The sequence below is a fragment of the Euphorbia lathyris genome, chromosome 5 (genome assembly GCF_963576675.1).
Source record: "Euphorbia lathyris chromosome 5, ddEupLath1.1, whole genome shotgun sequence".
Taxonomy (NCBI): Eukaryota; Viridiplantae; Streptophyta; class Magnoliopsida; order Malpighiales; family Euphorbiaceae; genus Euphorbia; species Euphorbia lathyris.
This window is the reverse complement of record NC_088914.1, coordinates 31,663,566-31,677,527: the sequence shown is the minus strand read 5'-3', so window position 1 is coordinate 31,677,527 and position 13,962 is coordinate 31,663,566. Positions and strand designations below refer to the sequence as shown.

General features: G+C 34.8%; 1 protein-coding gene across 1 annotated transcript; it reads right to left on the bottom strand.

Annotated features, from left to right (window-relative positions):
- Nucleotides 1–7,598: 7,598 nt before the first annotated feature.
- LOC136229479 (cytochrome b561 and DOMON domain-containing protein At3g25290-like) lies at nucleotides 7,599–10,293 on the bottom strand. Its single transcript, XM_066018312.1, has 3 exons — nucleotides 9,503–10,293; nucleotides 9,121–9,375; nucleotides 7,599–8,152 (listed from the first exon to the last, which is right to left on the bottom strand). Exons 1-3 carry the CDS (start codon nucleotides 10,127–10,129, stop codon nucleotides 7,847–7,849), a joined length of 1,188 nt encoding a protein of 395 aa, XP_065874384.1. The 5' UTR covers nucleotides 10,130–10,293; the 3' UTR covers nucleotides 7,599–7,846.
- Between the last annotated feature and the right edge of the window lie 3,669 nt (nucleotides 10,294–13,962).

Genomic DNA, 13,962 nt, shown 5'->3' with positions numbered 1-13,962 from the left:
GAATTCAAAGGTTCAGATGCTGTTAATATAACTGCAGCAGTCGTAGAGTCAGGCGGTGGTGAGACATCACCCATGGCGGAGTCATCTGGCCAAGGAGGAGCACCGTTGCCGACGTTAGGCGGGTCCACTGATTGCACAGCCTTGAGATCGCAAGACATACTGGCGGAGGAGATGAGACAGGATGAGATCGCAACTGCCGTTCGATCCCCAAACCGCTCCGGAAAGAGAAAGGAGCGACGCTGCTGGCCGGCTTTGAGATTGCAGCAGCGAAGTCGGTGGCCGGAGAAGACACAGAAGCCCAAAAAAGGGATCGACGGTTTAGTCGCAGGGGAAGATTCAAAGGAAGACGCTCCTGTTTCTGTTTTACTTCGCTGTTTATTGGGTTTCTCACTTTAATCTCATAACCTCTTACATTAAACCTACATTTTAAACTAATTAAATTAGTTTAAAATATTAAAACAATACTATAAGTTATATACTAATATAAAAAGCCGTCTCTATATATAACTCATTAATTAAATAATACAAGAAATATATATGTTTGGTTGTTGTTTTGTGTTTTTTATAGATTTTTTTATCTTTGTAATCATTTTCATCGCTTCGTAAATATTATATTAGATTCATGTTAGGTTTTATGTTTTATCATTTAGTTGTTGTATTTTTTTTTCTGATCAAATTACAAGCATTTTTCTAAAAAAGAAAAAGAAAAATTATAAGATATCTAAAAGTTAATTACTTACTTTTTTTTCTTCATTTCTCATACATATATATAAAGGGTTAATTACAAAAATAGATCAAATGAAAGGTCCATTTACATATTTAACCCATTTACTTAACCTATTACATATTTAGACTGATTTTATGTGACTTTCCCATAATACCCTCAATATTTACGCGCGTCTCGCTCCCTCCCGTCTGACTTCGCAGATTGGATATTATGCGAAGCCTATGAAACTAATGTTTGGGTTTAATTGATGAATTTAATTAGCATATGCGAAGCTTGCGAAGCTAATGTTTGGTTTACTTGATGAATTTAATTAGCATATGCGAAGGCTGGATGTGTTTTGAAGCTAATTCGCAAAGTGGTATATAACAAAAAATGTCAAACAACAACGGATTCTAACATTAAAATCATAACATTATCAAAATTTACAACAAGATTGCCACAATAAACTCCTAACAAATCACTTCAAAGTGAACCTAACTAATCCGGTACCAATTTTGAAGCGGATGAGTAATTTCTCTCTCTACAGGAAGTCCAGACCTTTTGGGATGAGAAATGGAAGTCCAGACCTTTTGGGATGGACGTGTCCCATGGTGCACACCAAGATTGGCACAATCTCTCCTAACCAACCATTTTAGGAGTGAATGTGCCAATCTTGAGGGAAATTTCTCCTGTACATGAAGGAAAGTTATCTCCCCTGCATCCGAGGACGCCGCCTTCTAGAAAGGGATGTTATGTAATCAACCACCTTCGGAAAAAATTAATCGTGTTAGGTAGGGAAAAAGACGATTTTGGCTTCACGAAATGAGGATTAGCGAAGCATGCGAATGTAAATGTGCAGGGAAAGAGGTGATTTTACTTCGCTAATCGATGTTTTCGCGAGGTATGCGAGGTCTGAAACGTGATGATCTACGTCGCATATCTATGCTTTCGCGAAGTCTGCGAGGGAAATCATGAATTTTTCTACTCGCAGACTTCGCGAACTAATCGATTCACGAAGTAGATCGTCACGTTTCAGGCTCTTTCTCTTTACAGATCTTCGTGAAATCATCGACTACGCGAAGTGTATTCATGAAAAAACACAGAAAAACAGCAGATACTTACATTTTTCGTGCCTTTCATCATTAAAAACGACAATAACAATATGATAAATTGGAAAAAACGATGGAAATAACGTAGAATAACCATTCCTTTGATGGTAACAAGAAGAAAGAAACCAAGTAACGAACAGGAACAGTAAGATGAAGAACAATGGCTTCGTTTTTTAGGATTAGAAAGTTGCAAAATCAAAAGATGAAGAGAGGAAAAAGAGAAATTCATTGTGATTTGGCGAAATGGTGCAGATTTTGTGCAATTTAAAGGAAGATAGGAAGATTAAAAGTCTTCAAATCATTAATGGATGAGCCAACTTTTTGCGTAACCAAGGAGAAGGGGGGAGCGGCCGTTCGCGTTGTTGGAAGTCGGAAGGTTAAGGGTATTATGAAAAAGTCACACAAAATCAGTCTAAATATATAGTAGATTAAATAAATGAATTAAATACGTAAATGAGCATCACATTTGACCCCTATATAAATTCCTAACTAAAGTAGTGATTGGATGAGCAAAATGAGGAGAATTATGGAGCGATGCCAAAAGGAAAGGGCAGAAGTAGTTGAGATTAGTCTGAGTGGCTAAACGAACCTAAAGGTTAGGGGTTAGGTTAGGAGCTCTTCTCAAAACATAGGTTTTGGTAATACTGGTGTTGACCCACACACACACTAAATGTGGTCAAACTTCTATCATTATCATACTAATCACTAGTATTAGTATTATTATAATAATTAATGCTGGATTCTTTAGGGACATGTTCATGATTTACGTTGCTTTTCTTTATTTTAATTTTTGAAGGAAAACGATAGATGTTCCCTATTTATTATTATATATTAATAATTATTTAGTCATCCTAACATCATTGTGACATGGTCCATATTAAATATTTATCGTTATTTTTGGGAAAACAGGGTCACTATCTCTATCTCTTATTAATATCAAGGAACAAATAATTACAAAGTTTTACTGATTTAGACCCTGGAACCACACACTCCACTGTTTTATATTAATTCAGAAAATGACATTATTAGATTTACCAGTGTTTAATTCTGGAATTATGTTATTTAAAACAATATCAATTCTTTTATTGTAATTATAAAATTAATTTATGAATTAAAATTCAGTCAGAATAAAGATCAAAGTTGATCATTCTTGCGATTTTGGTATCGGACTTGTCATCTCTATTATTTGGATTTAAAATGTCAAAGCTTCCATGGATTGAGCATTTAAAATAAAATTAATTTCGAAAAGGTTCAAATTAAAAAATGAGTGTAGCTGAACAAATTGAAGATATTATTAATAAGTGCAATGAGTTAAATAAAAAGATAGATATGCAAAATTTGTTGGGACTTGTTGGGAGAAGGAAGAGTGTTTTTATTTGAGTTGTGAGATTTCAACATCATCAACATGAAAAGATAGTATTTGGTAGGCAGCTACGTGTCGTCTATATATATATATATATAGAGAGAGAGGGGTAAAAATCAATTGACTCCATATTCTCATACCTAACCTAACAAATTAACAATGGAAGGGGATTTTGACCCATGAGAAATAAAGTCTTATAAGTGTTGGTGGAACATTTTGCCCATTGAAGCTTTGTCAACCAGAGATGAAACTGATAGTTAATGTACTGGTTTTAAATTAGAAAAAAAAAAAAACCGGTAGATTAGATTTTTTTTTTTTTTAATAATGAAACTGACAGTTATTCTATCGGTTCTTTTATAATTTAAAACCAGTAGATCTGGTTAATAGAGATCTATAGTGAATAAAATGTTTAACCAAAATCTTTAGGAGACTTCATTTTTTTTTATAAGGGTTTCATTATACAGTAAAATCTCAATCAAAGACAACTTATGACATGTTTGATCCCGTTGTTAGCTGGCTACATAGTACAGTAAGCATTTTGTTGTTCGTGAGTAGTTATTAATTGGTAGCTAATTGATAATTAATATTTGATAAACTTATAAACAGCTATTGTTGTCAACCTACAAAATGCAAAAGACTAAGGTGCTGTTTGATAAAATTGAAAATTAAGTGCTGAAAAAATAAGGGGCTAATTACAAATCTAGTCCAACTAAGATGGATCATTTACATATCTAACCCACTTTGCTTCCATCTTATTAAATTTGACCATTTCATCTACTTTGGACGAAATTACCTTTACTCTTAGTTCTATTGATCCATGGATCTTCTTCTTCTTCTTTTTCTTCTGGTTCTTCTTCTTCTTCGGTTCATCTTCTTCGATTTCTAATATCAATCGTTGACGATTTTTGAAGTATTATGTTCAATTTCCTGTAGAAATGGTATGTTTTTAGCTTATACGTCTGCTTTTTTTCGCTGGTCTTGCCTCTTTCTTCATCTGTAATGGTATCGTTTCAATTTTCTCCATTTTTCTCCATTGTTGTCGCATTTGTGACGAAATTTGTCGTATTTCGTCGCATTCACGACGAAATGCGACAACTATTGTTGCATTTGTGACGAAATGCGATAAATTTCGTCACAAATGCGACAACAATGGAGGAAAATGGTGGAAAATTGAGAAAATTGAAACGATACCATTATAGATGAAGAAAGAGGCAAGACCAGCGAGAAAAGCAAGCGTATAAGCTAAAAACATACCATTTCTACGGAAATTAAACATAATACTTCAAAAATCGCTAACGATTGATATCAAAAATCGAAGAAGATGAACCGAAGAAGAAGAAGAAAAAGAAGAACAAGAAGAAGAAGAAGAAGAAGAAGCGGAAAAAAAACGATGAAGCGGAAGAAGAAGAAGCAGGAGCAGATCCATCGATCAATAGAACTAAGGGTAATTTTATCCAAAATGAATGAAATGGTCTAATTTGGTAAAATGAAAGCAAAGTGGGTTAGATATGTAAATGACCACTCTTAGTTGGGCTAGATTTGTAATTAGCCCAAAAATAAGTACGAGATTTTAATTACTGAATATTATAAGTGCTGAAAATATTGAATGTTTTAATTTATATAAAAATATTAATTAATAATATTTAATTTAAAGTTTATGTTAAATATTTTAACTTATCAAAATAAGTGATTTTTAACTTAATTAACTAATTTAAGTGGTGAAGAAACAACCGTTATAAAAAGCTTTTTTTTTTTGTAGAATTATAAAAAGCATTTAAATTAATTAAGTGCTTAACATTTTAATTTAAGCAATTAAGTGGTTTATCAAACAAGGTAATATGTACATTCTTACCAAAAAAAAAACAAGGTAATATGTACATATGTTTATTTATCAATACAAATAAACATGTTAGCTTATATGATACATAATATATGGTTATTGATGGTACATAATATATGGTTATTGGAATGGAAAAATGACATCCATTCTTATAATATTATTAATATTGGTTTTTCGAAGTGTTAACACTGAAACAGTTCATATAATCCAACAGCAAAGAAATTTATAAAATCCATATATGTTTGAAATGGAGCAATTAATCCATAATGGAAACACAACAAATGTGAAACAATTAAAATATTTATAAATTAAAAGGTGTTTGCATTCCTTATCTTTTATTTTAATCATCACCATTATATACTTTTGTTGATGATGAGTAGACAGCCTAACTCCTGCCCAACCAGCTAGGGGAAAAACTCCACAAAATATAACCAAACATTACATTAATAATTAATAATAATAAAAAAAGCACATTAAATTATTACTTAAATTTATTTACATGATAAATAACATGTCATTACGTTAACATGCAATGCAATGCAATGTCATGAAATTAATACATTAAGTTATCATGTTAAACTGCCATGCTAACAAAAAGAAGCATGAACATTGGATTAAAATTTCTTTATTTAGTTATGGCTTAAATTATATAGTTTATTTTAAGAATAAAAAATATATAATATTAGCTTAGTTGATACATCATACATCTCGGATATTGAAAGTGAAAGATTATGAATTCGAATCCATCGTCTAAAACAAACCATAAAAAATGTAACGTATTTTTTCTATTAATAAAATAAAAAATATAATGTACTTCCATTAGTTAAAATGCCAAATCATAAGTGTGTTTTTTCCATATATTTTTTAATTTTTATTTATTAGTTTAGAAAAAAGAAGCTAAAATAATAAAAAGGAAACCAGTGGGGATGATAAGCATGTGCATGTAAAAATGGGACCATAATTATCCTCAACAAATTAAATAGAAGGTCAACATTAAAATTAAGAATCAAAAATTAAAGTAAGGTTTGTTGAATTATGGTTGAGCAAAGTGTTTATATTCTCAAGTGACAGATAAGCTTACTCTATGATTCAATGTCACTGTTAAATCAAATCTTTAACAACTTTATTTTAATTTTCTAATAGCAAATTCCTCAACTTTGCACATAGTACAACTTATTTTAATTGTCAATAAACCTTATAATATAATATGAGAAAGCATAAAAGTAGACTTGATTATTCACGTTAAACACCATGATCTGTCTCTCATGATGGAGGTCTTTATCATTACAATATATGTATAGCCACTACACCTCACAACATGTTATTATTCAATGTTTAGGTAACTCTTTTAATTGAAGTCTATTTTTACTGGGGAAATTCTATTATGTTCCCGATCCATTGAAACTTACCAATAGAAATGTAACAATTGTACATTTTCTTTCTTTACACCAATCATCTCTTAGTATATTTCTCTCTTTCCATGTTGATCTTTAAGGTACAATAACTTTTTAACCCTTTATATTTTGTTCAAAAAAGTTAACAGTAACAAATTATTTACCATCTAAACTTGTTTAAAATGACATGTTGATCTTTTTAGTCCACATGATAAAGCAAGAGAAATTTTGAACAAGTTAAAAGGTGTATCACTGTATGCAGGTTTAATGGATCAATTGATAATTATAAACAAATTTAAGGGACTAGTAAATCACTTAAACTCAAAGAGTCAATAAATCACTTTAAATATTTTCAAAAGGATAAATCACTTTATTTATTTTATATCTTGATTTTTAACGAATATACGTATGAGAATAATGAAATGGAACAGAAATAATACTCGCTTTAGTATTTGTAAAGCAAAAAGCATATTTAAGCCCCTGAACTTTACATGTTTTAAGGATCAAGTCTCTAATCAATTATTTTTCTACATTGGACCCTTGATTATTGATTTTGTTATGTATTTGACCCTTATTTAACTTTTCCGTCGAGTATGGGTGGCACGCATCGTTAGAGATATTCAGCTTATTGATATGGACAAATAAAAATAAAAGTTTATTGACTAGGATGGATAGAGAGTAAAAAGTAATAAGAAATTATAGAAATTAATTTCCAGTATGTTTTTCCAAACTCAATCTTCTCATCTTCTATTTTTGTGATTTTCAGCATTAGAATCGTCAAATCGAATTTCTCCTCTCTCAAAATCGATGGAAAAGTTAAATAAGAACCAAATCTATAACAAAATCAATGATCAGGGGTTTAATATGAAAAAATAATTAATCAAAAGCTTAATCATTAAAATAGGTAAAGTTCAATGACTTAAATATCCTTTTTTGCCTATTTATAATTGACATTATCCGATACGGTCAATCTTTAACTTAAGCAACCCATGCGAGATATCACTATATTGCCACTTTTTTTTTTTTAATATAGATGCCACTTATCCATAGGTTGAGCATGTTCATGCATTTTAAATTCATTTTCAATATAACTCATTCATAGGTTATGAATTTTCATCGCTCAGAATCCAACTTCAACATCAATAGCAAATCCATACACGAATCCTCAAAATGAAGTACATAGAAAAAAAAGAAAGAAATGAATGATCAAACTAAGAACAATCAAGAATAATTTTGGCTTCTAGAGTGTGTACATACCATAAATTTAGATCCTAAGAGCTGAAAACACACAAATCTGTACCAAATAAAACCAAACCATTTTACAAAACACATATATATCATCCTAAGAACATCAATCAAGCCTAGTGAAATCTCAAACAAGTTGAGAAAATGACATTACAGAATCATAATCTAAGTTGGTTCCGGCCGGGTGGATCAGGCATGGAAGGGTTGTTCTCTACCTTGTCCATTGTAACCATCATAAGGCTTGGTGGCTTTTTTGGACCTCTTCAAGACTACAATCCAAGTGATTATTTCCAGTAAAACAGCACACCCACCCAAGATGGAGATTGCAATAATGTAAGCTGATTTCCATTTTTGTTCAGGGTGTAAGATATCTAAACCTTTGAACACATTCACAATTCCAAGCACAAGGATTGCATATCCTACTGCGTGGTGGTAGATGTTCCAGTAGAGTCTGTATTTGTGGTCCTTCTTGGGTCTCAAGAACAATGCAAATATCTGCAATAACCAAACAAAATAGCAAGTTGCATTGTAAATGAAACAAAAACTGGTACCACATCCAGCCAGGAGGATAGGATAGGATACTAGACAAGTTTAGCAAGACGACATGGAACTAAAAAACAGTATTCTTCCAGGGAATGCAAGTGAAACAAAAACTTGAGATATTTAAGTCTCTTCTCAAGTTGTTTTTGGTTCAATTTTTGGGGTCAACTGATAGCTATTTTTGTCGCAAACAACTGTCAGACAATTGTTCAGCTATTTTTGAGATACCTAATAATAACTACTGTTTCAAGAAGTTGCCATTTGAATGGCCTACTGAATTCAATATGGGATCAGATTATTGTGCAGCAGAAAATGGACCCATCACAACAAGTTTAAGGTTTTAAGCAAAATTCTTCCACTGAAGATGGATTTTTCCTCCAAATAATGTTTATTCTAAGGATATATTCAGAGGTAATGTTTAGTTAAAAGTAATTTCCTTTCTAATGCTATTTTTAACCGTGTCCTGTGTTTAAAACACCGATTTCATACCACATTAGCTCTAAGATTTTTTTTAATGGTTCTTAATTAAGGAATTTCCCTCTCAAAATACATTATTTTGAAAAAAATCCAGTAAGACACAGAAACTTACAGCTATGTAGAAAAAGGATAAATGTTATGGTTACATTGATAAAGGTGAAATGAAGAAAGGGTCAAAATGAATTCTAAAATTGTTATTCAATGTCAAATTAGTCCAAATTGAATTTTAAATATCAATTTGGTTTTTAATTGTTAAAATTTGACGAATTGGTACAAATACAATCAGTTCTAATAACTAAAATTTGTAAAATTTGAGTTAATTTATCAAAATTTACCAACTTAAATGCCAAGTTGATATCTAAAATTTGATTTGAATTGCCAACTTTAGGGACCATTTGAGCCATAAGTGGAAGTGAAGTAGTTGTTGGAAAGGATGATTAGCATACCTGCAGAGTAGCAATGGCAAAGAGGGAAATTCCAATATTGCGATGAGCAGACCACGTTATGCCTTTGGATTCACTGCCGAGCTTGATGCCAGTTGCCCATCCAGCAACCCCAATTGCATAGGCAGAGACTTGGCAAGCAATATGGAGATAAAACCATACTGGATCTGCTGACTGAAAAGTTCTCATATACCTTGCTATTATAATTCCCAATGGAAACAATAGTCCCCAACTCACAGCATTCAGTACCCCATGAATCTGACACAAAATAACAAAATCAATCGTCAAATTCTCATAATTCCCCCCAAATATTCCATTTCTAGTGCATCAAAAAACAAAAACAAAATTTTTCAAGGAAAGGTTTCCATTTAGAAAAGTAACTCACATTTCTCTTTTTAGTCTTGGAATCTACTCCACCAGTACTCACAATCTGTCCACCGTTCAAATCCAAAGCTCCCTTGGCATTCAAATTCGGCGGATTCATGGCGTGAGGCGTAAGCACGCCTTTAGCATCAACGCTAGGACCAACTTGCCACACCTGATTAACCGATCCCTTCGCAGCCAAGTCCGCCGGAACTTTTATTTTAGCAAAGATCGTCGTGACGCCGCTCTGATCTTCGGCGCGTTCATCCCACACTTGAAAATCTAACTTCGACTGAACCACGGACTCAATCGTATAAGAACTGATATTATAAGTTTTGACAAGCATTGAAGCTTTAGAGTCCTTATAAGCGACCAAAGCCTGAGCCCCGGCCATCCCTGAGGCCTTGGGATTGATAGCCCAAGACACCCATCCGTTGGGCACAGAGGAAGTACGGAAAGCAATTGAAAGAGTAGAATTGGTGGAATTGTAGGAAAAGTGAAGGTAGGAGGTGAGTGTAGGAAGGTCTAGGCAGTGAGTATACAAATTATTGGTAGTGAATTTCTGAGAAGTACAGGTCTGTGATTGGGAGAGAGAAGGTGGAATTAGAGAAAGCCATAGAATTAAAGCTGAAAAGCGAAGAGAAGACATGAAATTTAGAGGTGTAAAAGCTGAAATGGTGAAGAAATTAACAGATATATTATTGGCGGAATAAACTTATAGAAAGAGTTGGAAATGAAAGACAAAAAGGTCTGAAGCAGTGGTGTGAAGAAGATGAAGAAAGAGAGGGAGAGGGGCGACTGGTGAACAATAATTAAGTAGCATTATACGAAAAAAGTAATATTTAACAACTTTCAAATTCAATAACTACACGTTTAAACACTAACGGGGGGATTCTGACGTGGCATTTTTTAAAATAAAGAAATGAGATGAGAATCGTGCAACTCACGCGCAACTTCTGAAGGGAGGAAATTCAGTTACTACGTTATAGTGGTGGGTGAGGGCTTAGGCATGTGCCGCATGATGAAAAAAAAAAAAAAAAGAAGAAGAGGAAAGCAATATGCATATTTGAGTCCTTTCTTAATTACATTTTCACTTAAACCACCGTAAAGGTCATGCTAACAAAGTAAGTCTTACATTCACTAATCCATCATCCAATGATGAAAACACATCAAGTAATGGTACTTTGTTAAAAGTAAAGTAACCATAGAAGGCACATTAAACCACTATTCTTTTAAATGATTATATTAATGTCTTTGATTAATTAATTTTAAGGTTAATTTCAAATGAAACCCATGTGGTTTCACGTTTTTACAGATCTGTATTTATGGTTTTTGTTTTTACAAAATAAACCATGTGATTGACATCATTAGCATTGGCGGAACCAGGAATTTAGACTTGGGGGGCTAATTTTAGCCGTGAGGTTAAGGGTTTTTCAAAGTCCAGCCCTTACGGGTTGAGCAAAATTTTTTTAGTCTCCGACGTGTAAAAACTGTAAAAATGTTATCATTTTTAGAAACTACCATTGAACTAATAGAAAATTAAATATGTTTACTCTTTTGACGTTGGACACTTTTAATGTTTTAGCGAAAATTAAAAGTTTCCAACGTAAAAATAGTAAACATATTTAATTATCTATTAGTTCAATGCTAGTTTCTAAAAAATTATAACATTTTTACAGTTTTTACTTTAAATTTTTTCATAAATTAAAATTTAATTTAAAAACTAAGTTATTTAAATCTAAAAAAAGAAATTAATTTTTTTAATGGTAAAAACATAATAAAAATGAATTCAAAAGTGTTATCAAAATAAATGAAGAGTCCATTTAAATTAATTTTTTTTTTGGTAGGAAAAGGAAAAGAAAAAACAAAAGGAACCTAACCCGGGATCAGCCTAGGAAGGCTAACCCCAATTCTATCCTCTAAAAGAAGAGACGAAATAAAGATAGGAGGATCAGAAAGGGTAGAAACACCTAACATCCCCTCATGCCCAGCAGCCGCCAAGCGATCCGCAACCCGGTTCTGTTCCCTGTAAATGTGGCTGAATTTTAAGAACTCGAAGGAAGGGCGAAGCCTTAAAATAGCTTTGATAAGATTTCGGCTGTTAAGACAAATAGCCTGGTTATCAGAAATCCTGTTGATTGCCTCCATGTTGTCGGACTCCACTGATAACCTCTTAATACCCAGGCTAATGGCAAGCTTGATACCCGAGAGAATACCCCACAGTTCCGCCGAAAAGGAAGAGCCCATCCCCAGGTTCTGGGTAAACCCAGATAGCCAGGCGCCTCCCGCATCACGAAGAACTCCTCTAGCAGCAATCTTGTTATTGCTAAGGCAGGAGCCATCCGTATTCAGCTTCACCACCCCTTCTCCTGGACTGCTCCAGCCAACGAGGTGGACCTCTCTTTTCTGGGTAGACCTGGCAAGGGAATCCCCTTTGAAGCTCTCATTAATAATGGAAAGTTTTTTCGAGAAGAAATCAAGTAAATCGGGAATAAAGACAGTTTTATCAGCAAAAATCTCCTCATTCCTCCACTTCCAAATTTGGTGACAGATGATAGCAAAGAAGATGTCACCATGCTCCATGTTAGTCAGTAAATTCCCACTAACACCATCAGAGAACCAGTTATGCTCAGAGTGGGTCATGAAGGAAGGAAGAATGTGGAGAGGGAGAATTTTCTTCCACACCTCTTTACTCCTAGAGCAATCCCTCAGAGCATGACATAAAGTTTCAACATGGCCTCTGCATCTACTGCAAGCTCCTGAATCCGCCAAGTGACGTCTGTGTCTATCCGAATTAGTAAGCAGCCTGTTCTTGACTCCCACCCACAGGAAGCTCCTAATACGGTAAGGGATTTTAAGGGCCCAAATAGATTTCCAAGTATCCGAGAGAGGATCGGCCCTGTTAGGGGTGAAAGCTTCAAAGGCTGACTTACAAGAATAAACGCCATTTTTAGTCAGGGCCCAGCAATGCCTATCCTTATCTTCCTCCTGATTACTGATCTTAACTCCTCTAATTCTAAGGAGAGTCACCAGGCTAAAGAAGGTATCAAACTTTGATCAGATCCAATCTCCCTCAGAGTCTACCACATCAGCAATTCTCCAGTTGCGGATGTTACTAGGCGGGGGGGGGGGGGGGATCTACACACCTCTACAAGCGGTTTATCCCCAATCCAAGTATCATACCAGAAGCTGATGGACTTACCATTACCCACCTCCAGGCCAACCCCCGAGCAGAACTCTGCAAACACAGTGCTAAGCCCTTTCCAGAGGAAGGAACAGCTGACAACTCTCTCCTTAGGGCCACCAAAGATTTTGTCTTTCCGATACTTCCCACAGAGAAGACGAACCCAAAGAGAGGATGGGCATTGCCACATTCTCCAGAGAAGCTTCATTAAAAGGACTTTGTTGTTGTCCTTAGCTTGTCTAATACCAAGACCCCCCATACTTTTCGGCTGGCAGACCTCTTTCCAAGGGACTAGGTGAATCTTTTTCCCTCCTCCAGACTCTCCCCAAAGGAAACGCCGGTTAATTTTGTCAAGCTCGTTGAGGACCGGCTCAGACAGTCTACATGCTTGCATGATATGATTGGGGGCCGCCCAATTGACAGACTGGATCAAAGTAAGGCGGCCTGCTAGGGAGAGAGAGTTAGCTTTCCAACTAGCGCACGAACCATTAGATTTGTCTAAAGTTTCTTTAAAGGAGGCTTTGGAGACTCTGTCGTTGTGGAGAGGGACCCCAAAGTACTTACCCAAAGAGTGAGTAAGGGGAATACCGGAAAGATCACTCAGCCTTCTACAAAAGCCTTTGTCCATGTTCTTAGAGCAAAGCATCCGAGACTTTTGGATATTAATCTTCTGGGCCAGAAGCAGCACAGAAACAATTAAGAATATCCATTACCACATTAATTTGTTCCTCATTCCCTTCCACGAAGAGCATCACATCATCAGCGAAGAACAAATGGGTAATAGGAGGGCAATATTTGTTGATGGACACAGGATGGAGAATCCCCTTGCTCACAGCCTCTTGGATCAGGTGCGACAATCTTTCCATAGCAATAACGAAAAGGAAGGGGCTCATTGGATCTCCTTGACGGATTCCCCTGGAGGGAGAGAACTCATCAGACATATCTCCATTGATCATAACCTGGAAAACAGGAGAGGAGATGCAATCCTCAATCAATTTCCTCCAGCTTTCCGGGATACCAGCTTTCTCCAAACTATCCAGAAGAAAACTCCAGTTTAAACGGTCATATGCTTTCTCCAGATCCAGTTTGAGAGCCACGACCCCTTTCCTACCTTTCTTCATCTTCATGGAGTGGACCATCTCTTGGGCAATAACCACATTGTCCATCATTTGCCTGCCAGGGACAAAACTCCCTTGATTCTGGCTAATAATCTCCGAAAGAATACGCCGGATCCTATTAGCCACAATCTTAGTGATAGCTTTATACAACACATTGCAAAGACTGATCGGCCTCATTTG